Below are 23,701 nucleotides of genomic sequence, written 5' to 3'. Positions count from 1 at the left end.
ACAAGAAGCCTACAGAACTCCAAACAGACTGGACCAGAACAGAAATACGTCCCGTCACATAATAATCAAAACACCAAATGTTCTAAACAAAGAAAGAATATTAAAGGCAGTAAGAGAAAAAGGCCAAGTAACATATAAAGGAAGACCTATCAGAATCACAGCAGACTTTTCACCTGAGACTATGAAGGCTAGAAGGTCATGGGCAGATCTCATGCAGACTCTTAAGAGAACACAAATGCCAACCAAAACTACTATATCCAGCAAAACTCTCAACCACCATAGATGGAGAAACTAAGATATTTCATGACAAAACCAAGTTTACCCAATATCTATCCACAAACCCGGCCCTAAAAAGGATAATAGGAGGACAACACCAATATAAGGAGGGAAACTTCACCCTGGAAAAAGCAAGATAGTAACCTTTCATCAAACCCAAAAGAAGTTAAGCATTCAAATTTAAAAAATAACGTCAAAAATGATAGGAAGTAACAATCACTATTCTTTAATATCTCTTAACATCAATGGACTTAATGCCCCAATAAAAAGACACAGACTAACTGACTGGATATGTAAACAGGACCCTACATTTTGCTGCTTACAGGAAACACACCTCAGGGTCAAAGACAAACACTACCTCAGAGTAAAAGGCTGGAAGACAATTTTACAAGCAAATGGTCTCAGGAAACAAGCTGGAGTAGCCATCTTAATATCAGATAAAATTGACTTTCAACCCAAAGGCATCAAAAGGGACCCTGAGGGACTCTTCTTGCTGGTCAAAGGAAAAATACAAAAAGAAGAACTGTCAATCCTGAACATCTATGCCCCAAATGCAAGGGCAGCCTCTTTCGTAAAAGAAACTTTATTAAAACTAAAAGCACACATTGCACCTAACACAATAATTGTGGGTGACTTCAACACTGCACTTTCCTCAATGGACTGATCAGGAAAACAGAAACTAAACAGGGACACAATGAAACTAATTGAAGCTTTGGACCAATTAGATTTAACAGATATATATAGAACATTCTATCCTAAAACAAAAGAATATACCTTTTTCTCAGCACCTCATGGTACCTTCTCCAAAATCGACCATATAATTGGTCACAAGACAGACCTCAACAAATATAAGAAGATCGAACTAATCCCATGCCTCCTATCTGATCACTATGGAGTAAAAGTGGTCTTCAATAGCAACAGAAACAACAGAAAACCCACATACACGTGGAAACTGAACAATACTCTACTCAATGATACCTTGGTCAAGGAAGAAATAAAGAAAGAAATTAAAGACTTTTTAGAACATAATGAAAATGAAAACACAACATACCCAAATCTATGGGACACAATGAAAGCAGTGCTAAGAGGAAAACTCATAGCCCTAAGTGCCTCCAAAAAGAAAATGGAGAGAGCATACATTACCAGCTTAATGACTCACCTGAAAGCCCTAGAACAAAAAGAAGCTATTTCGCCCAGGAGGAGTAGAAGGCAGGAAATCATCAAACTCAGGGCCGAAATCAATTAAGTAGAAACAAAGAGAACCATACAAAAAATCAACAAAACCAGGAGCTGGTTCTTTGAGAAAATCAACAAGATAGATAAACCCTTAGCCAGACTGACCAAAGGGCACAGAGAAAGTATCCAAATTAACAAACTTAGAAATGAACAGGGAGAGATAACAACGGAAACTGAGGAAATCCAAAAAATCATCAGATCCTACTACAAGAGCCTGTACTCAACACCACTGGAGAATCTGGAGGAAATGGACAATTTCCTTGACAGATACCAAATACCAAAATTAAATCAGGACCAACTAGACCATCTAAACAGTCCCATAATGCCTAAAGAAATAGAAGGAGTCATAGAAAGTCTTCCAACCAAAAAAAGCACAGGACCAGATGGCTTCAGTGCAGAATTCTACCAGACCTTCAAAGAAGAGTTAACACCAATACTCTTCAAACTATTCCACAAAATAGAAACAGAAGGAACACTACCCAATTCCTTCTAAGAAGCCACAATTACGCTGATACCAAAGCCACACAAAGATCCAACAAAGAAAGAGAACTTCAGACCAATTTCCCTTATGAACATCGATGCAAAAATACTCAATAAAATTCTTGCCAACCGAATCCAAGAACACATCAAAACGATCATCCACCATGATCAAGTAGGCTTTATCCCGGGAATGCAGGGTTGGTTCAATATACGGAAATCCATCAATGCAATCCACTACATAAACAAACTCAAAGAACAAAACCACATGGTCATTTCATTGGATGCTGAAAAAGCATTTGACAAAATTCAGCATCCCTTCATGCTTAAAGTCTTGGAGAGAACAGGAATTCAAGGCCCATATCTAAACATAGTAAAAGCAATATACAGCAAACCGGTAGCCAGCATCAAACTAAATGGAGAGAAACTTGAAGCAATCCCACTGAAATCAGGGACCAGACAAGGCTGCCCCCTTTCTCCTTATCTTTTCAATATTGTACTTGAGGTACTAGCTCGGGCAATTCGACAACATAAGGAGGTCAAAGGGATTCAAATTGGAAAGGAAGAAGTCAAACTATCATTATTTGCAGACGACATAATCGTCTACCTAAGTGACCCAAAGAACTCCACTAGAGAGCCCCTACAGCTGATAAACAACTTCAGCAAAGTGGCAGGTTATAAAATCAACTCCAGCAAATCAGTGGCCTTCCTATACTCAAAGGATAAGCAGGCTGAGAAAGAAATTAGGGAAATGACCCCCTTCACAATAGCCACAAACAGTATAAAGTATCTTGGGGTGACTCTTACCAAACATGTGAAAGATCTGTATGACAAGAACTTCAAGACTCTGAAGAAGGAAATGGAAGAAGACCTCAAAAAATGGGAAAACCTCCCATGCTCATGGATCGGTAGAATCAATATAGTTAAAATGGCCATTTTGCCTAAAGCACTATACAGATTCAATGCAATACCCATCAAAATCCCAACTCAATTCTTCACAGAGTTAGAAAGAGCAATTATCAAATTCATCTGGAACAACAAAAAACCCAGGATAGCTAAAACTATTCTCAGCAACAAAAGAAAATCTGGGGGAATCAGTATCCCTGACCTCAAGCAATACTACAGAGCAATAGTGTTAAAAACTGCATGGTATTGGTACAGTGACAGGCAGGAGGATCAATGGAACAGGATTGAAGATCCAGAAATGAACCCACACACCTATGGCCACTTGATCCTCGACAAAGAGGCTGAAAACATCCAATGGAAAAAAGATAGCCTTTTCAACAAATGGTGCTGGTTCAACTGGAGGTCAGCATGCAGAAGAATGTGAATTGATCCATCCTTGTCTCCTTGTACTAAGCTCAAATCCAAATGGATCAAGGACCTCCACATAAAGCCAGACACTCTGAAGCTAATAGAAAAGAAACTGGGGAAGACCCTTGAGGACATCGGTACAGGGAGAAAGTTTCTGAACAGAACACCAATAGCGTATGCTCTAAGAGCAAGAATTGACAAATGGGACCTCATAAAATTACAAAGTTTCTGTAAGGCAAAGGACACCATCAAGAGGACAAATCGGCAACCAACAAATTGGGAAAAGATCTTCACCAATCCTACATCAGATAGAGGGCTAATATCCAATATATATAAAGAACTCAAGAAGTTAGACTCCAGAAAACCAAACAACCCTATTAAAAAATGTGGTACAGAGTTAAACAAAGAATTCTCACCTGAAGAACTTCGAATGGCGAAGAAGCATCTTAAAAAATGCTCAACTTCATTAGTCATTAGGGAAATGCAAATCAAAACAACCCTAAGATTTCATCTTACACCAGTCAGAATGGCTAAGATTAAAAATTCAGGAGACAGCAGGTGTTGGAGAGGGTGTGGAGAAAGAGGAACACTCCTCCACTGCTGGTGGGGTTGCAAATTGGTACAACCACTCTGGAAATCAGTCTGGCGGTTCCTCTGAAAACTGGGCACCTCACTTCCAGAAGATCCTGCTATACCACTCCTGGGCATATACCCAGAAGACTCCCCACCATGTAATAAGGATACATGTTCTACTATGTTCATAGCAGCCCTATTTATAATTGCCAGATGCTGGAAAGAACCCAGGTATCCCTCAACAGAAGAGTGGATGCAAAAAATGTGGTATATCTACACAATGGAGTACTATTCAGCCATTAGAAACAATGAATTCATGAAATTCTTAGGCAAATGGATGGAGCTAGAGAATATCATACTAAGTGAGGTAACCCAGACTCAAAAGGTGAATCATGGTATGCACTCACTATTAAGTGGATATTAACCTAGAAAACTGGAATACCCAAAACATAATCCACACATCAAATGAGGTACAAGAAGAAAGGAGGAGTGGCCCCTGGTTCTGGAAAGACTCAGTGAAACAGTACTCAGCAAAACCAGAACGGGGAAGTGGGAAGGGGTGGGTGGGAGGACAGGGGAAGAGAAGGGGGCTTACGGGATTTTCGGGGAGTGGGAGGGCTAGAAAAGGGGAAGTCATTTGAAGTGTAAATAAATTATATCGAATAAAAAAAGAAAAAAGAAAAAAAAACAATAGTGCTCAACTTCAACTGACAAAAAAAAATGGACCCACAGAATTTTCATCACTTGATCTTTGATAAAGGAGCTACAACCAGTCAGTGGAAAAAAGCTAGCCTCTTCAACAAGTGGTGCTGGTTCAACTGGAGGTCAGCATGCAAAAGAATGCAAATTGATCCATTCTTATCTCCTTGTACTAAGCTCAAATCCAAGTGGATCAAGAACCTCCACATAAAACCAGACACACTAAAACTAATAGAAAAGAAACTGGGGAAGACCCTTGAGGACATGGGCACAGGGAAAATTTCCTCAACAGAATACCAAGAGCTTATGCTCTAAGATCAAGAATTGACAAATGGGACTTCATAAAACTACAAAGTTTCTGTAAGACAAAGGACATTGTCAAAAGGACAAAACGGCAACCAACAAATTGGGAAAATATCTTTACCAACCCTACAAAATCGACAGAGGGCTTATATCCAAGATATACAAAGAACTCAAGAAGGTAAACTCCAGAGAGTCAAATATCCCCCCTAAAAATGGGGTACAGAGCTAAAACAAAGAATTTTCACCTGAGGAATATCGAATGACTGAATAGCACCTAAAGAAATAAAATTATTTTTAAGCCATTACTTTTGTGATGATATAAAGAATATGCTTCTATGGCCAATTGTTTTTATATAGTCTGCCTAGGACACAAATTTAATGTGTCTTGCTTTAAGGGGTCTTGTCCAGGCACCTTTTTAAAGATTAATTTATTATATATAAGTATACTGTAGCAGTCCTCAGACACACCCGAAGAGGGTGTCAGATCTCATTACAGGTGGTTGTGAGCCATCATATGATTGCTGGGAATGAACTCTTATATTTTTGTTTGTGAGCCTAGCCTTTAATGGCTGAACCATCTCTCTAGCTCCTGGATCAGCTCTCAAATATTCAGGACAGTCATTTAAAGAACATATCTTTTTAAACTTGAATTACATTTGTATAAATAATTTAGGAATTAGCAGTATCAAAAAAGGAACAATTTTAAGCAATTGTAAACCATTTATATATATATATATATATACACCATTATTAAAAGCTTGATTTTTAACATCTTAAAAATAGCCACTACAGCACCCAAGTCAATTATCTGTGCTGAAGCAGGGGGAAACTCAAAAGAACAAATATGTGACAAATATGTGTTCTAATTATATGAGCTTTACTCCCATAGTAGATGTATTTGGCATGTATAGAAATATAAAAGCAAACTATAACAAATTATCTTTTGGATAATAATTATTAATTTTGCATAAAATTCTTGCCATGTGATAGATTAACCATCAATAATAATCAATTTGATTGCTGTTTGAAACAAGGAACAAATGTTTTATTAGGCTCTTAAAACATTTCTTTTAAAATACCATTATGATTTCATCTTTAGCATTTTACTAATACACCAATATCTTTATTGAAGGATGTAAAACTTTATTTGGAGAGGAAAAAAAGCTGATTTTACATTAATGTTCTCTTTGTCAAGGAACTGCAATGAACACATATCATAAATTGTTGATTCATGTTTATAGTAGCTTTTTCCAAGTTATGCCTCTCACTATTTGTTTTGAAAATATCAGAGGCTTAAATCTTCTTGTGGTAAGCTTAAAGCAATTTTTTGCTTTAAGCATTAAAGCAAACATTGGCTAAAGCAAATGTTTTAGCCAATTAACTTATCCTAACAACTTTCGAAAACCATTTACTTAAAAATTTTAAAAGCCAAGAAAAAATTTAAGAGCCAAGGCCTGTAATAAAATTCTATGAACAATATACACTGAGAAACTTAAGATCCTAGCTTCTTATATTGAAGCAGAGACAAAACATTTTTCTCACATAAGGTAAGACTATATCTGAACTGTATTTTGAATCACACATCTGCTAAAAATGTTCTTTTGGCCAGAAACCCTGTAGGTGAGACCTGTAAGACAAAAGCAGCATCTCACAAGCCTCTATTGAGGCAGCTCTGAGCTTACAACTCAAATCTAAGTGTCTTTTGATCTGAGTCAATTGTCTCTAAGGCCAGATCCACACCCACCAGTCCTGCATGATTGTAGCCTGCGGCCCAGACCTCGTAGTGTGAGTGTTAAAAGAAAACTGTACTTTTAGAGTTTCAGGAAAATTCTACTAGTTTTTTTTCTTAGTAGTCAAAGGAACCTGATTGATATTAAATAAATTTCCACTGAGATCTCCTTTTCAATCTTGGGGGAGGGTTAAATTTTGCTCCCACCACCTCACCAACAAACCTGCAAAAAAGTCGCAACAGGCCCATAATGGCCACAGCTGTATCACTCTTAAAATCAGCCCAATTACAAAATGTGCCAAGAATCATGAGGCACCAACCAGACTGCAAACTGCAGCCAATGGCATACTGACAGTCCTTATTGTAACTCTTAATTTTCTCTTGCAACACCAGAGTATAACCACAACTTTGGAAAGTAAAACCCAATTTTAAACAATCTATTTTCTTTAAAATGAATGGCAAACACGTTACATTCACACCACAACATTGTTTACTGCAATTCGAACAGTTCTTATGTTCGAATGTATGGCAGTAAATCTTATTCCTTATAAGTCTAATTTCTAGGTTAAGATTCACATAAAACATGACAAATTAGAAGTATCTTTAGAGGCCTGTTTTTCTTGAGTTGTGCCATGCCACCTGCTGCTATTTATGATGGCTACAACTCTGAACTACCAGTTTTAAACTAACCTTTTGTTACCAATATTATATCTTTCAAATCATGCATAATAACTTATAAGCTCTGTAGTTGACATGTAAACTCTATAGTAAACTCTATAGTCAAGACATGTAAAACATACTTACACTTTTAAGACCAATTATAAACAAGAATAAAGCGATTACACAAATCTCATAAACTTAAACCAAACACTTTTTCCCTAAAACGTGAGGTTGCTGGCCCTTTAAGAAGCAGGTTTTTTTTTTTTTCTTCAGCCTTGTTTGACTCCTAGTTGAGTGCAGGGTGGTTTTAAATCAGCCTCCACTCTATAAACGGTGGCTAGATTAAGAGATAGACTGCCAGCAAATGAAATTTTTACCAATTTTTCTTTTTAACATGAAACAGAACAACAGTCATTCAAACAATGACACAAAGAGGCACAAATTGGTACTTTGGTGCGCACCAAAGGGAAGCAGGCTGTATAGTACTAAGAATATCCCCAGTAGGGTCCACGGAGGAAACAAGACCTCTCTATATTTCCACTTTTCCCTAGGAGAGTTTAAAAATCCATTTTCCTTCTCTCTTTCTCTCTCATTTTTCAAACCTTCTTGAAGCAGCTCTTGAAAGCTGCGGACATATGCCTATTTTCAAACCCTTTTTCTTTTTGCCTGAATCAGCTCTTAAAGGCTGTGGACAAATGCCTATAAAGTTCTAACACCATTTTCCATTGTCTACTTCTAAGTGGGTTCAGTGTTGGGTCTAGACTGCCACACTTAGTCCGTATCCTCTAGCACCTATAGTTGCTCACTGTGCAGGATACCCTCTTTTTCCATTTTCTGTGAAGCTTTGCGAAGACAGGGTCACCTCAGGAGATCTTCTTGCGTCCAGTCCTGTGTTTGGGTGCCACCAAAGTATGGATACTTTGGTACTTCTTACAAGGGGGAACAAAACAGCCGCAAAGTAGACAAAGTGTAGAGCCGAGACTGAAGATAAGGCCATCCACAGACTGCCCCACCTGGGGATCCATCCCATATACAGTTACAAAACCCAGGCACTATTGCAGATGCCAACAAGTGCTTGCTGACTGGAGCCTGATATAGCTGTCACCTGGGAGGCCCTGCTAAAGCATGACAAATACAGAGGGGGACACTCTCAGCCAGCCATTGATCTGAGCACAGGTTCCCCAATGGATGAGCTAGAGAAAGGACCCAAGGAGGTGAAGAGGTTTGCAGGGCCATAGGGGGAACAACAATATGAGCTACCCAGTACCCTCAGGACTCCCAGAGACTAAACCATCAACCAATGTGTACACATGGAGGGACACATGACTCCAGATGCATGTGTCAGAGTATGGCCTTGTTAGACATCAAAGGGAGGAGAGGCCCTTGGTCCTGGGAAGGCTCGATGTGGCAGTGTAGCAGAATGCCAGGACAGGGAAGCAGGAGTGGGTGGATTGGTGAAGAGTGGGAAAGGGGATGGGTTAGGGGATTTTCTGGGAGAAACCAGGAAAGGGGAAAACATTTGAAATATAAATAAAGAATATATCTAATAAAAAGACTACAAAGTGTCACACCATTAATTTCATCATATATATATATATTATAGAAAATGGTGTTGTCCTTGGTCAAAGCACTTGACTCCATTCCTTCTGGACATTGAACTGAGTAGATATGATGCCAAGTAAAATCTACAGTATTTTGGTTGTTTTTTCATGACAAGCAGAATGCCCTTTGATTACTATGAAGTGTAAAACCATGTGTCACTGGGTATGTGTTGACTGAAGGAGATCATTTTCTGAGTCCAGCCATCTTAGGGATAACATCTCCAACTTGCTGCCAAGGGCAAACTAAATGAATGTTTCCAGGCCAGAAACTAACTCCTAGCCTTTTTATCCAGATGTTTCTTGTTTGTCTGTTAGCCAGTAAATTAGAAATGAACATAAAGAGAGAAGCTGCCCCTTATCTAAACTAAGGTTCACAAGTCCTAAGCGTACATAACTGATTGACTGTTGTGACCTAATTGACATCATGCAGCTGGTTCACTCATTTTTTTCTCTAAACCTGTGACACTTTGAGTCAGGAACCTTGAAACCTGGTAGCCTGGATACGTCTTAATGACCAACAGAAGAATCCTTTCCTATGACTATCTGGCCACATGTCAGGGCAAATCTCCCATGGAAATTACCATGCTCAAACCCTTGGGCAAAAAATATGACTGGACAATGCTACAGCCCACCCAGTTCCCCCTCCCTTTGTGATTTCCTCCTTTAAAAATGCTGTACAGTTTTCATTCGTGGTCAGGGTTCAGACCCTGAGCTGCTTACATCCCTGAGTGCTCAGAGAATAAAGCCTTCAATTTAAGTGCCATTCTTTGAAGTGAATTATACCTATAACTTCTATGATTGTCTCTGCTTGATGCAGCTTTCTGATAGTTGCATATTCCATAATATTATGTAATTAGGCAAGTAAATACTGTAGCAATAAATTATGGACTAAGAATTGGTAACTTTTTGCCTGAATATATTTTCTTTAAATAGACAACTTCAGCAAAATAGCTTGCTTTATTTTTCTTCCCTCTTATAAAAATACTCCTCAGAACAAAGGTTGAAGCAATAAGTGAAGTGAAGTGAAGTAATAAGATCTTCTAAGGGTGGTAAAGAATTCCACTCTGCAGGGAAGCTTAGGAGGTAAATCAGTAACTTTGTGTAGTCCCTGATATTGACCAGATCCACTAGCCCCCTCCTCTTCCATGCATGTAAAAGTAGTAAGCATTTCCGAGAGACATTCTCAGGCAACACAAACTGACCTACATAGAAAAAGCTCTTTTACTCTAAGGTAGTGTTTGTCTTTGACACTGAAGTGTGTTTCCTGTATGCAGCAAAATGTAGGATCCTGTTTACGTATCCAGTCCGTTCGTCTGTGTCTTTTTATTGGGGGAATTGAGTCCATTGATGTTAAGAGATATTAAGGAATAGTGATTATTACTTCCTGTCATTTTTGATGTTATCTTTTATATTTTATTGGTTATCTTCTTTTGGGTTTGATGAAAGAAGGTTACTATCGTGCATTTTCCAGGATGAAGTTTCCCTCCTGTAATATGCATATCAAATGATTCCCATGAAGAAGGAAGAAGAGGGCCCTAATCCCGGAAAGGCTTGATCTAACATTGTAGGGGAGTGCCAGGACAGAGAAAAGGGAGGGGGAAAGATAGGAGAATGGATGGAGAGAAGAGGACTTATGGAACATATGGGGGTGGGGGGGAACTGGGAAAGGGGAAAGCTTTTAGAATGTAAACAAAGAATATAGAAAATAAATAAATAAAAAAAGAAAAAGCTCAAACTAGCTGAATACTCTAGAAGAGTGAGACTACATCTAGGATACCAGGAAGTGCCTCAAAACAACTTTGTTGCCAGCAAAGGCCACCCACCAACCTGCTGAACTCTCTAGGGGCCAGGCAGGGCCCCAGAGTTCCAGCTTTCATGAGCTTTCTCCCATGCTGGATGTGTTCGGTGATGGAACTATCTTTGAGTCATGTTACTCCATTAAGGAACTCCTCACCCATATTTCTTTGATTAAATTCATTGGTTCAACAAGTTTGATTTTGTAGTATCTCTTCTTTGTTCTCTTTTCACTTCCCTTTTCTAAGTGAGTAGACATTAGTTAAAGTATTTCAATAATAATATCACACAATGTTGTCATAGAGCAATATTTGTTTCTACTCTGAGGAGTGTCACACAAAATGTCAATACTCTAAAAAGGGTGAAGTACACTTAATGATATTCTAGGAGATATGTGTCAAAACTTTAGATAGTGTGATGTAACAAAACAGAGACATCAGGGACAACACAAAAGAAAGAAGGCTATTTAAAAACAATAAAATCACAGAAGTGACAGACTACTGAATTTTAACAACAAAATCAATAAAGTTTGGTGTACATGAACAATGGAAAACCAATGTCTATAGACCTGGGAGGTGAGAGAGACTCTTAGGACCGAAAGGGAGGGGACTTACAGTGGGGAGAAAGAACTTGTAGAGCCCACGTCCAGCAGAAAGACAGGGCATCAAGTGAGGGATGGGGTTGGCATCGCACTGTCAAACACTCTGACCCATAATTAATTGTTCCTGAGTGAAAGAACTGCAGGGACAAAAATGGAGAAAAGACTGAGGGAGATGAGGCCCAGTGACAGTTACAAAGTAGGTTCTAGCTCAAGGGGAGGCCCCAAGACCTGACACTGTTACTGAGACTATGGGGTGCTCACAAAATTGGCTTACCATGAATGCCCTCAGAAAGACCCAACAAGCAGCTGAAAGTGTCAGATGCCGATATTTTTACCCAACCAATGTACAGAATCTGGGAACCCCTGTGGTTGAATTAGGGAAAAGTAGGAAGTAACTGAGGAGGAAGTCAAACCTGTAGGAGGACCAGCAGTCTCAACCAACCTTGTCCCCCGAGATCATGCAGACATTGAACCACCAACCAGGCAGCATATATCAGGTAATATGAGGCCCCCAACACATATATAGCATAGGACTGCTAGTTCTTGGTTCAGTTAGAGAAGATGCACCTAACCATCAAGAGACTGGAAGCCTCAGGGAGTAGGGAGGTCTGGTGGCATTGGGGATAAAGGGGATGGAGAAGTCATCATGAAGACAGAGCAGTGGGAGGGGGTATGGGGTATGGAATAGAAAGAGGGTGAAGCAGGAGCATGATAAAATCTGGAGTGTAAAAAAAACTTTAAATAAAATTTAAAAAGAATGAAATTTGAAAACTATAAAAAATATATTCACTACATGATTTGGTGTGGGATCTTTATATGTTAAGTCCAACATAATGCTGTCTTGTATGGCTTGAATTAATGAAATTGCTGGTGAGAAACTGAGGAGAAGCCTGTTTCACGATGTATTTATTCATAAAAGTGAAAAGAATATTTTGAGATCACAAACTTAGATGTTTGTTACTATTTATCATTTGTAATTATAGTTGTGTTGAAGTTTCAATCAAACCACATCATTCCCATAATCTAATTTCTCCCTTTTCCTCAGGTTAGGGAGGAAGTTCGTTTTAACATGTGCTGTATTACAAATGGCCGTCACTGAAACCTGTGCAGCGTTTGCTCCCACCTTCCTCATCTACTGCTCACTTCGATTCCTGGCAGGAATGTCTGTTGAACCCATAGCAGTAAATAGTGTCTTGCTCAGTAAGTCAAAGTTTTTGAAATGGGACCTGTTCAAAGTTTGGCTTTGATCCTGCAAATCCCTTTCAAGTCAACATATCTTTTACTTTCAGTGATAGAATGGACAAGCTCTAAATTCATAGCCATGGCGGCAGTGCTTTCATCTTGTGCTGGTAGTTTTGGAAACATGATACTGGCAGGCCTGGCTTTTTCGTTTCGAAGCTGGCACCACCTCCAGCTGGCAATGTCTGTACCAATGTTCGTCTTCCTTATACTCACAAGGTGGGAGCTTTCTTTCCTTTTATGTTTTATGGGATTCTGTGAAGATAATGAACATGGAATCAGGACATAAGGAATGCATTTCTCCTTGGTCTACTCCTGACTGTGTGCTTCTCTTTGTATTTATGGGTCAGCAGGAAAAGCAAGAATATTGAGATTCATGTATCAGAATATGTGGTAGGTTAAATTAAAGAACACTTATTTTGTAGGTTATTTTTTCTTTTTGTGTTTGCTTGTTTGTTGTTTTTAAATTTTATTTAAGGTATGCATGTTCTGCTGCATATATATCTGCAGGCCAGAAGAGGGCGTCAGATCCCTTTATAGATTGTTGTGAGCCACCATGTGGTTGCTGGGAATTGGACTCAGGACCTCTGGAAGAGCAACTAGTACTCTTAGCTGTTGAGCCATCTCACCATCCTGATGGTTAAATTTTGTATGGAAAATGACAGCACAAATTCTTTTTTACCTCCAACGTCTTCCTTGGCAGGTGGCTGTCAGAGTCAGCTCGATGGCTGATCATGACCAACAGACCTCAGAAAGCCTTGAAGGAACTTAGGAGAGTTGCACAAATAAACGGAATGGATTCTGGAGACTCCCTAACCATGGAGGTAAGCACAAAGGGAGTTGTTATGACATAAAGGAAATATAAGCTTGACACGTGTGTGAGTCCAAGATGACTACGATGTCACTAGATATGGAGTTCTTTTCTAATTAGAATAAAAACACTGATATTTTCTTTTCTTTTTTTTTTTTACAATATTCTTTTCTATGAGAAAACTTGTATTATTTTAATAATTATTCATTTATTTACATTTCAAATATCGTCCCCCCCCCCAAGGAATCCCCCCTCTTTGCCTGGAAGTTTGTATGTTTTTAAAAATATACTTTAATTTTTTTTAAATCCAATCATTATCCCCCTCCAGGTTCACCCTCCAACAGTTTCTCATCCTATTGCTCCTTCCCTGACTCCAAGATGTACTTTCCTCCCCACCCCCAAACCACTGGACCTTCCCACTCCCCGGGGCCTCAGGCCTCTCAATGGTTAGGTGCATTTTCTCTCACTGAGGCAAAGCCAGGCAGTCCTCTTCTGTATATGTGTCAGAGACCTCATATCAGCACATGTGTGCTGCCTAATTGGTGTCTCAGTGTCTGAGAGATCTGAGGGATCCAGGTTAGTTGAGACTGTTGGTCTTCCTATGGGGTCACCATCCTCCTCATTTTCTTCCAGCTTTTCCCTAATTCAACCACAGGGGTCTCCAGCTTCTGTCCATTGATTGCTTGCAAGTATCTCCATCTAACTCTTTCAGCTGTTTCTTGGTACTTTCAAAGGGCACCATCTAGGCTCCTGTCTGTAGGCGCACCATACCATCAGTAATAATTTCAGGCCTTGGAGCCTCCCCTTGAGATGGATCGAAAATTGGGCATGTCACTGAAGCTCCTTTCCCTCAGTCTCTTCCCCATTTTTGGCTCTGCAGTTCTTTTAGACAGGAACAATTTTGGATCAATTTAGATCAATTTTGGATGACAGTTTTTGACTGTGGGATGTCAAATCCATCCCTCCACTTGATGCCCTGTCTTTCTACTGGGGGCAGACTCTACAAGTTCCCTCTCCCCGCTGTAGGACATTTCACCTAAGGCCTTTGAGTCCTCAGCTTCTTTCACATTCCAAGTCTCAGGTACATTCTATAGGGTCCCATCTCCTCCTACATCCCAAGGTTGCCTGTTTTCATTCTTTCTGCTGGCCCTCAGGGCTTCACTCCTGTTTCTCCCAAACCCAATATGTACTCATGTTCCCATTTACCCCTCCCATGATTGCTTTCTACTCCCTCTAAAGTGGGATTAAGGTATCCTTGCTTGGGCCCTTTGGCTTGTTAACCTCCTTGAGTTCTTTGGATTATATCCTGCATATTCTGTAAATTTTTTGGCTAATATTCACTTATTAATGATTACATACCATGCATGTCCTTTTGAATCAGAGTTAACCTCACTCAGGATGATACTTTCTAGTTCCATCCATTTGGCTGTAAAACTCATAATGTTCTGGTTTTTGTAGATTTTTTTTTGTTTTTGTTTTGTTTTTTTTTTCCTCTTGCCTTCCATTTTATTTTTTATTTCTTTTTTTAAATTTTTCTTTTTTATTGGTTATTTACTTACATTTCAAATGTTGTTCCCCTTCCCACTTTCCCCTCCTAAAGCCCCCTATCTCCCTCCTTCCTCCCCACTACCTCTGTGAGGGGTTCCTTCACCCACCCACTCTTGCTTCAGCAGTCTAATATTCCACTATCTTTGGTAATTAAGCCTCCACAGGACCAAGTGACTCCCCTCCCAGTGATGCCAGATAAGGTAACCCTCTGCTACATTTCCAACTGGAACCATGGGTACCCCCTGTGTACTCATTGATTGGTGGTTTAGTCCTGGGAGCTTTGAGGGGAATGGGTTGGTTGGTATTATTGTTCTTCCTATGAGGTTGCAAAACCCTCCAGCTCCTATAGTTCTTGCCCTGACTTCCCCATTGGGGCCCCCATGCTCAGTCCAATATTTGACTGTGTACAACTGCATCTGTATTTGTCTGGCTCTGGCAGAGATTCTCTGGGGATAGATATATCAGGCTCTTCTCAGTAAGCACTTCTTGGCATCAGCAATAGTGTCTGGCTTTGGTGTCAGCACATGGGATGGATCCCTAGGTGGGGCGGTCTCTAGATGGCCTTTCCTCCAGTTTCTGCTCCACTCTTTGTTCCTGCCTTTCCTTTCAACAGGAGTAATTCTGAATTAATATTTTTGAGGTGGGTGGGTGTCCCCATCCCTCAACTGTGTGCCATGACTATCCACTAGATATGGTCTCTACAGGTTCTACTTCCTCTTTGTTCGGTCTTTCAGTTAATGTCCTCCCTGTTTGGTCCAGGGAACCTCGTGGGTCCCTGCTATTTGGGACTTTCTAGTGGCTATGCCAAGATATTCTCCCCTACTGCTACATTTCAAATTCCTGGCCCTCTGCACCCCTCATCTCCTCCCATATCTGAACTGCCCCCTTTCCCCCTTCCTCTCCTCTCTTCTCCAAGATCCCTCTCTCCCTCTACCACCCAGATATTATTCTCTTCCCCGTACTGAATAGGACTGTAGCATCCACATTTTGGTGTGATCTTCTTTCCTCTTGGGTTTCATATGTTCTGTAAATTGTATTGTGGGTATTCTGAGCTTCTTTTTGGCTAATAGACACTAAGCAGTGTGTACATACCATGCATGTTCTTTTTTGACTGGATTATCTCACTCAGGATGATATTTTCAAATTCCATAACTTGAAGATGTCCTGGTTCTTAATTGCTGAATAGTATTCCATTACGTGAATGAACAACATTTTCTGCATCCATTCTTCTATTGTGGGACATCTGGGTTATTTCCAACTTCTGGATACCACAAATGAGGCCGCTTTGAACACAGTTGAAAATGTGCCCCTGTAGCAAGGTGGAACATCTTTTGGGTATATGCCCAAGAATGGTATAACTGGATCTTCAGGTACATCTATTTTCAATTTTTTGAGGAACCTCCAAAGTTTCCAGACTGTTTATACCAGTTTGCCAACTCACCAGCAATGGAGAACTGTTCCTCTTTATCAAAGTCCTCTCCAACAGGTGCTGTCACCTGAGGTTTTGATCTTAGCCTTTCTGATTGGTATAAAGTAGAATCTCAGGGTCATTTTGATTTGCATTTCCCTGATTGATAAGGACTTTGAACATTTCTTTAAGTACTTCTCTACCATTCGAGATTCCGTTGTTGTGAATTCTCTGTTTAGTTCTATACCCCATTTTTTATTGGATTATTTGTTTTTTTATGGTTAGCTTCTTAAGTTCTTTATAAATTTTAGATATTAGCTCTCTGTTGGATGTGGGGTTAGTGAAGTTTTTTTTTTCCCAGTCTGTAGGTTGCCAATTTGTCCTATGGACTAGGTCCTCTGCCTTACAGAAGATTTTCAGTTTCACGAGGTCTCATTTATCAATTCTTTTTCTTAAAGATTTATTTTATTGTTATATGTAAGTACACTGTAGCTGTCTTCAGACACACCAGAAGAGGGCATCAGATCTCATTATGGATAGTTGTGATCTACTATATGGTTGCTGGGATTTGAATTCAGGACCTTTGGAAGGGCAGTCAGTGCTCTTAACTGCTGAGCCACCACCCCTCCAGTCCTATAAATTCTTTTTTTTAAATTTTTTATTCGATATAATTTATTTACATTTCAAATGATTTCCCCTTTTCTAGCCTCCCACTCCCCGAAAGTCCCGTAAGCCCCCTTCTCTTCCCCTGTCCTCCCACCCACCCCTTCCCACTTCCCCGTTCTGGTTTTGCCGAATACTGCTTCATTGAGTCTTTCCAGAACCAGGGGCCACTCCTCCTTTCTTCTTGTACCTCATTTGATGTGTGGATTATGTTTTGGGTATTCCAGTTTTCTAGGTTAATAACCACTTATTAGTGAGTGCATACCATGATTCACCTTTTGAGTCTGGGTTACCTCACTTAGTATGATGTTCTCTAGTTCCATCCATTTGCCTAAGAATTTCATGAATTCATTGTTTCTAATGGCTGAATAGTACTCCATTGTGTAGATATACCACATTTTTTGCATCCACTCTTCTGTTGAGGGATACCTGGGTTCTTTCCAGCATCTGGCAATTATAAATAGGGCTGCTATGAACATAGTGGAGCATGTATCCTTATTACATGGTGGGGAATCCTCTGGGTATATGCCCAGGAGTGGTATAGCAGGATCTTCTGAAGTGAGGTGCCCAGTTTTCAGAGGAACCGCCAGACTGCTTTCCAGAGTGGTTGTACCAATTTGCCACCCCACCAGCAGTGGAGGAGTGTTCCTCTTTCTCCACACCCTCTCCAACACCTGCTGTCTCCTGACTTTTTAATCTTAGCCATTTTGACTGGTGTAAGATGAAATCTCAGGGTTGTTTTGATTTGCATTTCCCTAATGACTAATGAAGTTGAGCATTTTTTAAGATGCTTCTCTGCCATCCGAAGTTCTTCAGGTGAGAATTCTTTGTTTAACTCTGTACCCCATTTTTTAATAGGGTTGTTCGGTTTTCTGGAGTCTAACTTCTTGAGTTCTTTATATATATTGGATATTAGCTCTCTATCTGATGTAGGATTGGTGAAGATCTTTTCCCAATTTGTTGGTTGCCGATTTTAGAGCCTGAGCCATTGGAGATCTGTTTAGGAAATTTCTCCAAGACTGGTGAATTTGAGGCTATTTCCCATTTTATCTTCAGTTATATTCAGTGTATTTGGTTTTACATTGTGTTCCTTGATCTACTTGGACTTGAGGTTTGTGCAAGGTAACAAATATGAATCTATTTTCATTTTTCTATATACCAACTGCCAGTTTGACCAGTACCATTTATTGAAAATTATTTCTTTTTCTATTGCTGTTTTTGTTTTTGGTGTTTGGTTTTTTGTTTGTTTCTTTTTGGCTTTTTTAAAAATCAAACATCAAGTGTCTAGTTTTATTTCTGGATCTTCCATTTTATTCCAATGTTCAACTTGTCCCTGTCCATACAAACACCATGTTATTTTTATTACTACTGTTCTGTAGTATAGCTTGAGGTCAGGAATGATGATTTCCCCAGAAGTTATTTTATTGTTAAGAATTAAGTTTTGCTATTCTGGATTTTTTGTTTTTACAAATGAAATTGAGAATTGCTCTTTCTATGTCTTTGAAGAATTGTGTTGGAATTTTGATGGGGATTGCACTGAATCTGTAGATTGCTTTTGGTAGGATGGCCATGTTTTCTATGTTAATTCTGCCAATCCATGAGCATGGAAGATCTTTCCATTTTCTGAGTTCTTCAATTTCTTTCTTATGAGACTTGAAGTTTTTGTCATACAGATCTTTCATTGTTTGTTACCCAAGATATTTTATATTATTTGTGACTATTATGAAGGGTGTTGTTCCCTTAGTTTTTTCTCAGCCTGTTTATCAGTTGTATAAAGGAAGGTTACTAATTTATTTGTGCTAAGTTTTTTTATCCAACCACTTTATGGAAGTTGTTTATAATCTGTAAAAGTTCACTGGTAGAATTTTTGGTGTTGCTTATGTATACTATCATATCATCTGCTAAAAAGTGCTACCTTGACTTCTTCTGTGCAATTCATATCCCCTTGATCTTTTTTTTTTGTCTTATTGATCTAGCTGGAACATTGAGTACTATATTGAATAGATAAGGTGTGTCGGCATCCTTGTGTTGTCCCTGATTTTAGTGGGATTGCTTCAAGAGATCTTCATTTAATTTGACATTGGTTGTTGATCTGCTGTATATTGCTTTATTTCTTTTTATTTTTAATTTTATTTAATCTTTTATTGATTTATTTATGTTTTTACACTTTAGATTTTATTCTCCCCCAACCCTAGTCCACCCTCTGACTGTTCCATATCATGTAACTCCTCTCCACACTCCTGCATCCAAAACGATGTCCACATCCCTTACCCACCACCCATCCAGACGGGCCTCCTAAGTGTATCTACTCTGACTGAACCCAGACCCAGCAGTCCTATGCTATATATGTGTTGGGGGCCTCATATCAGCTTATGTATGCTTTTTGTTTGGTGGTCCAATGTTTGAGAGATCTTTGAGCATCCAAGTTAATTGAGACTGCTGGTCATCATACAGGGTTGTGTTTCTCCTCAGCTTCTTCCAGATTTTTCCTAATTCAACTACAGGGGTCAGGAGCTTCTGTAACATTGGTTGGGTGCAAATATATGCATCTGACTCTTTCAGCTGCTTGTTGGATCTTCCAGAGTGCAACCATGGTAGGTCCTTTTTTGTGAGTGCTCTATAGCCTCAGTAATAGTGTGAAGCCATAGGGCCTCCCCTTGAGCTGGATCCCACTTTGAGCCTGTTGCTGGACCTTATTTTCCTGAGGCTCCTCTCCATTTCCACCCCTGTAGTTCTTTCAGACAGGAAAAATTATGGATCACAGTTTTGATTATCGAATGACGACACCTCCCTCACTTGATGTCCTGTCTTCATGTTGGAAGTGGGCTCTATAAATTCCCTTTCTCTAGTGTGGGTCATTTCATCTAAGGTCCCTCCCTCCCTTTGAGTCCTGAGAGTCGCTTACCTCCCAGGTCTCTAGTACAATCTGGAGGGTTCCCCTAACCTCCTACCTCCCAAGGTTGCCTGTTTCCATTCTTTCTTCTGGCCTTTAGGCCTTTAGTCCTTTCCCCTCATCCAATACCAAATCAGGTTCCCTCTCCCAATGCCCACCACTTTCTCTCTCAGATCCATCCCTCTCTCCCCACTTGTGATTGTGAGGTGTCCTCACTTCAGCTTGTTGACCTTTTTGAGTTCTGTGGACTGTACTTTGGGTATACTTTTTTGGCTAATACTCACTTATTACTGAGTATACATGTCTTTTTGGGTTTGAGTTACCTCACTCAGGATGACATTTTCTAGTTCCATCCATTTGCATGCAAACTTCAGGATGTCCTCATTATTAATAGCTGAGTTGTATTCCATTGTGTAAATGAACCACATTTTCTGTATTCATTTGTCTGTTGTGGGATATCTGAGTTGTTTCCAGCTTCTGGCTATCATAAACAAAGCTGCTATGAACATAGTGGAACATGTGCCCCTGTGGTGGGGCATTTTTGGGTATATTCTCAAGAGTGGTATTGCTGAGTCTTTAGGTAGCTCTATTTCCAATTTTTATGAGGAACCTCCAGATAGTCTTCTTCTAGAATGCTTGTATTAGTTTGCAATCCCACCAACAATGGAGTCCTGTTTCTCTTTCTCCAAATCCTTGCCAACATGTGCTTTCTACTTGAGGTTTTGATCTTAGCCATTCTGATTGGTATAAGGTAGAATCTCAGGGTTGCTTTGATGTGCATTTCTCTGGTCACTATGGACTTTGACCATTTCTTTAGGTGCTTCTCAGCCATTTGGGATTCCTCTGTTGTGAATTCTCTGTTTAGTTCTATACACCATTGTTTGATTGAGTTGATTGGTCTTTTGGTGCTTAGCTTCTTGAGTTCTTTATAAATTTTGGATATTAGCCTTCTATCAGATGTGAGCGTGACTAAAGATTTTTTTCCCAATCTATAGGTTGCTGATTTGTCTATTGACTATGTCCTTTGCCTTACAGAATCTTTTCAGTTTCATGAGGTCCCATTTATCAATTCTTGATCTTAGAGCATGAGCCATTGGAGTTCTTTTTAGGAAATTTCCTCCTGTGCCAATGAGTTCAAGGCTCTTTCCCACTTTTTCTTCTATTAGATTCAGTGTATTTGGATTTATTTGAGGTTCTTGATCTACTTGGATTTGAGCTTTGTGCAAGGTGACAAATATGGGTCTGTATTGGTCAGGGTTCTCAGGAGTCACAGAACTTATGGGTAGTCTCTATATAGTAAGGGAATTTGTTGATGACTTACAGGCTGTAGTCGAACTCCCCAACAATTATCATCAGCAGCTGTGAATAGAAGTCCAAGGATCTAGCAGTTGCTCAGTCCCACAAGAAAATCGGGCAAAGAAGAGAGAGCAAATCTTCCTTCTTCTAATGTCCTTATGTAGGTCTCCAGCAGAAGGTGTGGCCCAAATTAAAGGTGTGTGCCACCATGCCTGGATCTGGGACTTTCTTTGTACCAGATGACTTTGAACTCAAGAGATCTCCCAGCCTTAATCTTCTGGGATTCATAACCACGATGCTTCAATTTCTCCATGCAGAGATCCAGGTCAGAAACTTGTATCTCCCAGACTCCAGATTAGGATTACAGGTTAGCCTTCCAATTCTAGATTGTAGTTCATTCCCAATATAGTCAAGTTGACAATCAGGGTCTAATTATATTTTTTCCCATACAGACATCCAGTTAGACCAGCACCATTTATTGAAGATGCTTTCTTTTTCCCATTGTATACTTTTGGCTTCTTTGTCAAAGAGTAAGTGTCTATAAGCATGTGGTTATATTTCCAGGTCTTCAATTCTAGTTCATTGATCAACATATCTTTCTCTGTACCAGTACCATGCAGTTGTTATCACTATTGATCTGTAGTAAAGTTTGAGGTCAGGGATGGTGATTTCCCCAAATGTTTTTTTAATGTTTAGAATTGTTTTTGCTATTCTGGGTATTTTGCCTTTCCAGATGAATTTGAGAATTTTTCTTTCCATGTCTTTGAAGAATTGTGTTGGGATTTTGGTGGGCATTGTACCAAATCTGTAGAATTGCCTTTGGTAGGATGGCCAGTTTTGCTATAATAAATCTGCCAATCTAAGAGCATGGGAAATCTCTCCATTTTCTGAGATCTTCTTCAATTTCTTGAGAGACTTGAAGTTATTGTCATACAGGTCTTTCACTTGTTTGGTTAGAGTTATCCCAAGTTATTTTATATTATTTGTGGCTATTGTGAAAGGAGTTGTTTCCCAAATGTCTTTCTCAACCTGTTTATAAAGTGTATGAAGGTAGGATACTGATTTATTTGAATTAAATTTTTATCCAGCCACTTTGCTGAATTTTGTTTATCATATCTATATGTTCTCAGGTAGATTCTTGGGGTTGCTTATGTATACTATTATATCATCTGAAAATAGTGATATCTTTGTTTCTTCTTTGCCAATTTGTATCCCCTCTATTTCTTTTGGTTGTCTTATTGTTCTAGCTAGCACTTTGAGTACTATATTGAATAGATATGGGGAGAGAGGACATCCTTATCTACTCCTCAATTTTTGTTGGATTGCTTCAAGTATTTCTCTATTTAATTTGAAATTGGTTGTTGGTTTGCTGTAAATTGCCTTTATTATGTTTAGGTATGGGCCTTGAATTCCTGATTTCTCCAATACTTTTAATATGAAGGGGTACTGCATTTTGTCAAATGCTTTTCTGCATCTAAGGAGATAATTATGTGATTTTTTTTCTTTGAGGTTGTTTATATAATGGATTACATTAATGGATTTTTGTATGTTGAACCAACCTTGAATCCCTGGGATGAAGCCTACTTGATCATGGTGAATAATGGTTTTGATATGTTCTTGGATTCACTTTGCAAGAATTTTATTGGGAATTTTTGCATTGATATTCATAAGGGAGACTGGTCTGAAGTTCTCTTTTTTTGGTTGGTTCATTGTGTGGCTTAAGTATCAGAATAATTGTGGCTTCACATAATGAATTAAGTAGTGTTCCTTCTGTTTCTTTTTATGAAACAGTTTGAGAAATATTGGTATCAGGTCTTCTTTGAAGGTCTGATAGAATTCTGCACTAAAGCCATCTGGCCCAGGACTTTTTTTGGTTGGGACATTTTTAATGACTTCTTCTATTTCTTTAGGGGACATGGACCTGTTTAGATAGTTTACCTGTTCTTGATTTAATTTTGCTATTTGCTATCTGTCTATAAAACAATCAATTTCATCTAGATTTTCCAGTTTTCTTGAGTATAGGCTTTTATAGTAGAATCTGATGCTTCTTTGAATTTTCTCCACTTTTGTTGTTATGTCTCCTTTTTCATTTCTGATTTTGTTAATTTGGATTATGCCTCTGGGCCCTTTAGTTAGTTTGACTAGGGGTTTATCAATCTTGCTGGTGCTCTCACAGAAACAACTTTTGGTTTTGTTGATTCTTTGTATTGTTCTCTTTATTTCTATTTGGTTGATTTCAGCCCTGAGTTTGACTACTTCCTACTATCTACTACTCTTGAATGAATTTGCGTCTTTATTTCTAGAGTTCTCAGGTGTGCTGATAAGTTGCTAGTGTAAGATCTCTCCATTTTCTTTACTAGGGCACTTAGTGCTATGAATTCTCTTAGCAATGTTTTCACTGTGGCCCATAAGTTTGGGTGTGATGTGTCAACATGTTCTTTAAGTTCCAGAAAGTCTTTAGTTTCTTTCTTTATTTCATTCCTGACCAAATTATCATTGAGTAGAGAGTTGTACAGTTCCTATGTTTATGTGGGATTTCTGTTCTTTTTGCTGTTATTGAAAACCATAATTAGGCCATGG

At 39.1% G+C, this 23,701-nt stretch overlaps 1 protein-coding gene across 2 annotated transcripts in view; it reads left to right on the top strand.

The window, feature by feature from the left end:
- The window catches only part of LOC127678386 (solute carrier family 22 member 27-like), a 62,833-nt gene that overhangs the window by 16,860 nt on the left and 22,272 nt on the right, over positions 1-23,701 (top strand). The window contains exons 3-5 of one of the 2 annotated variants that reach the window (XM_052173305.1): positions 12,309-12,463; positions 12,553-12,721; positions 13,206-13,326. In XM_052173305.1, coding sequence (XP_052029265.1) covers positions 12,309-12,463; positions 12,553-12,721; positions 13,206-13,326 — 445 coding nt within the window. The remainder of the gene's footprint in view (positions 1-12,308; positions 12,464-12,552; positions 12,722-13,205; positions 13,327-23,701) is intronic. The other variant, XM_052173313.1, reaches the window with a different exon arrangement.

The sequence above is a fragment of the Apodemus sylvaticus genome, chromosome 1 (genome assembly GCF_947179515.1).
Source record: "Apodemus sylvaticus chromosome 1, mApoSyl1.1, whole genome shotgun sequence".
In the NCBI taxonomy this organism is placed as follows: Eukaryota; Metazoa; Chordata; class Mammalia; order Rodentia; family Muridae; genus Apodemus; species Apodemus sylvaticus.
This window is presented reverse-complemented; position numbering and strand designations above follow the sequence as displayed.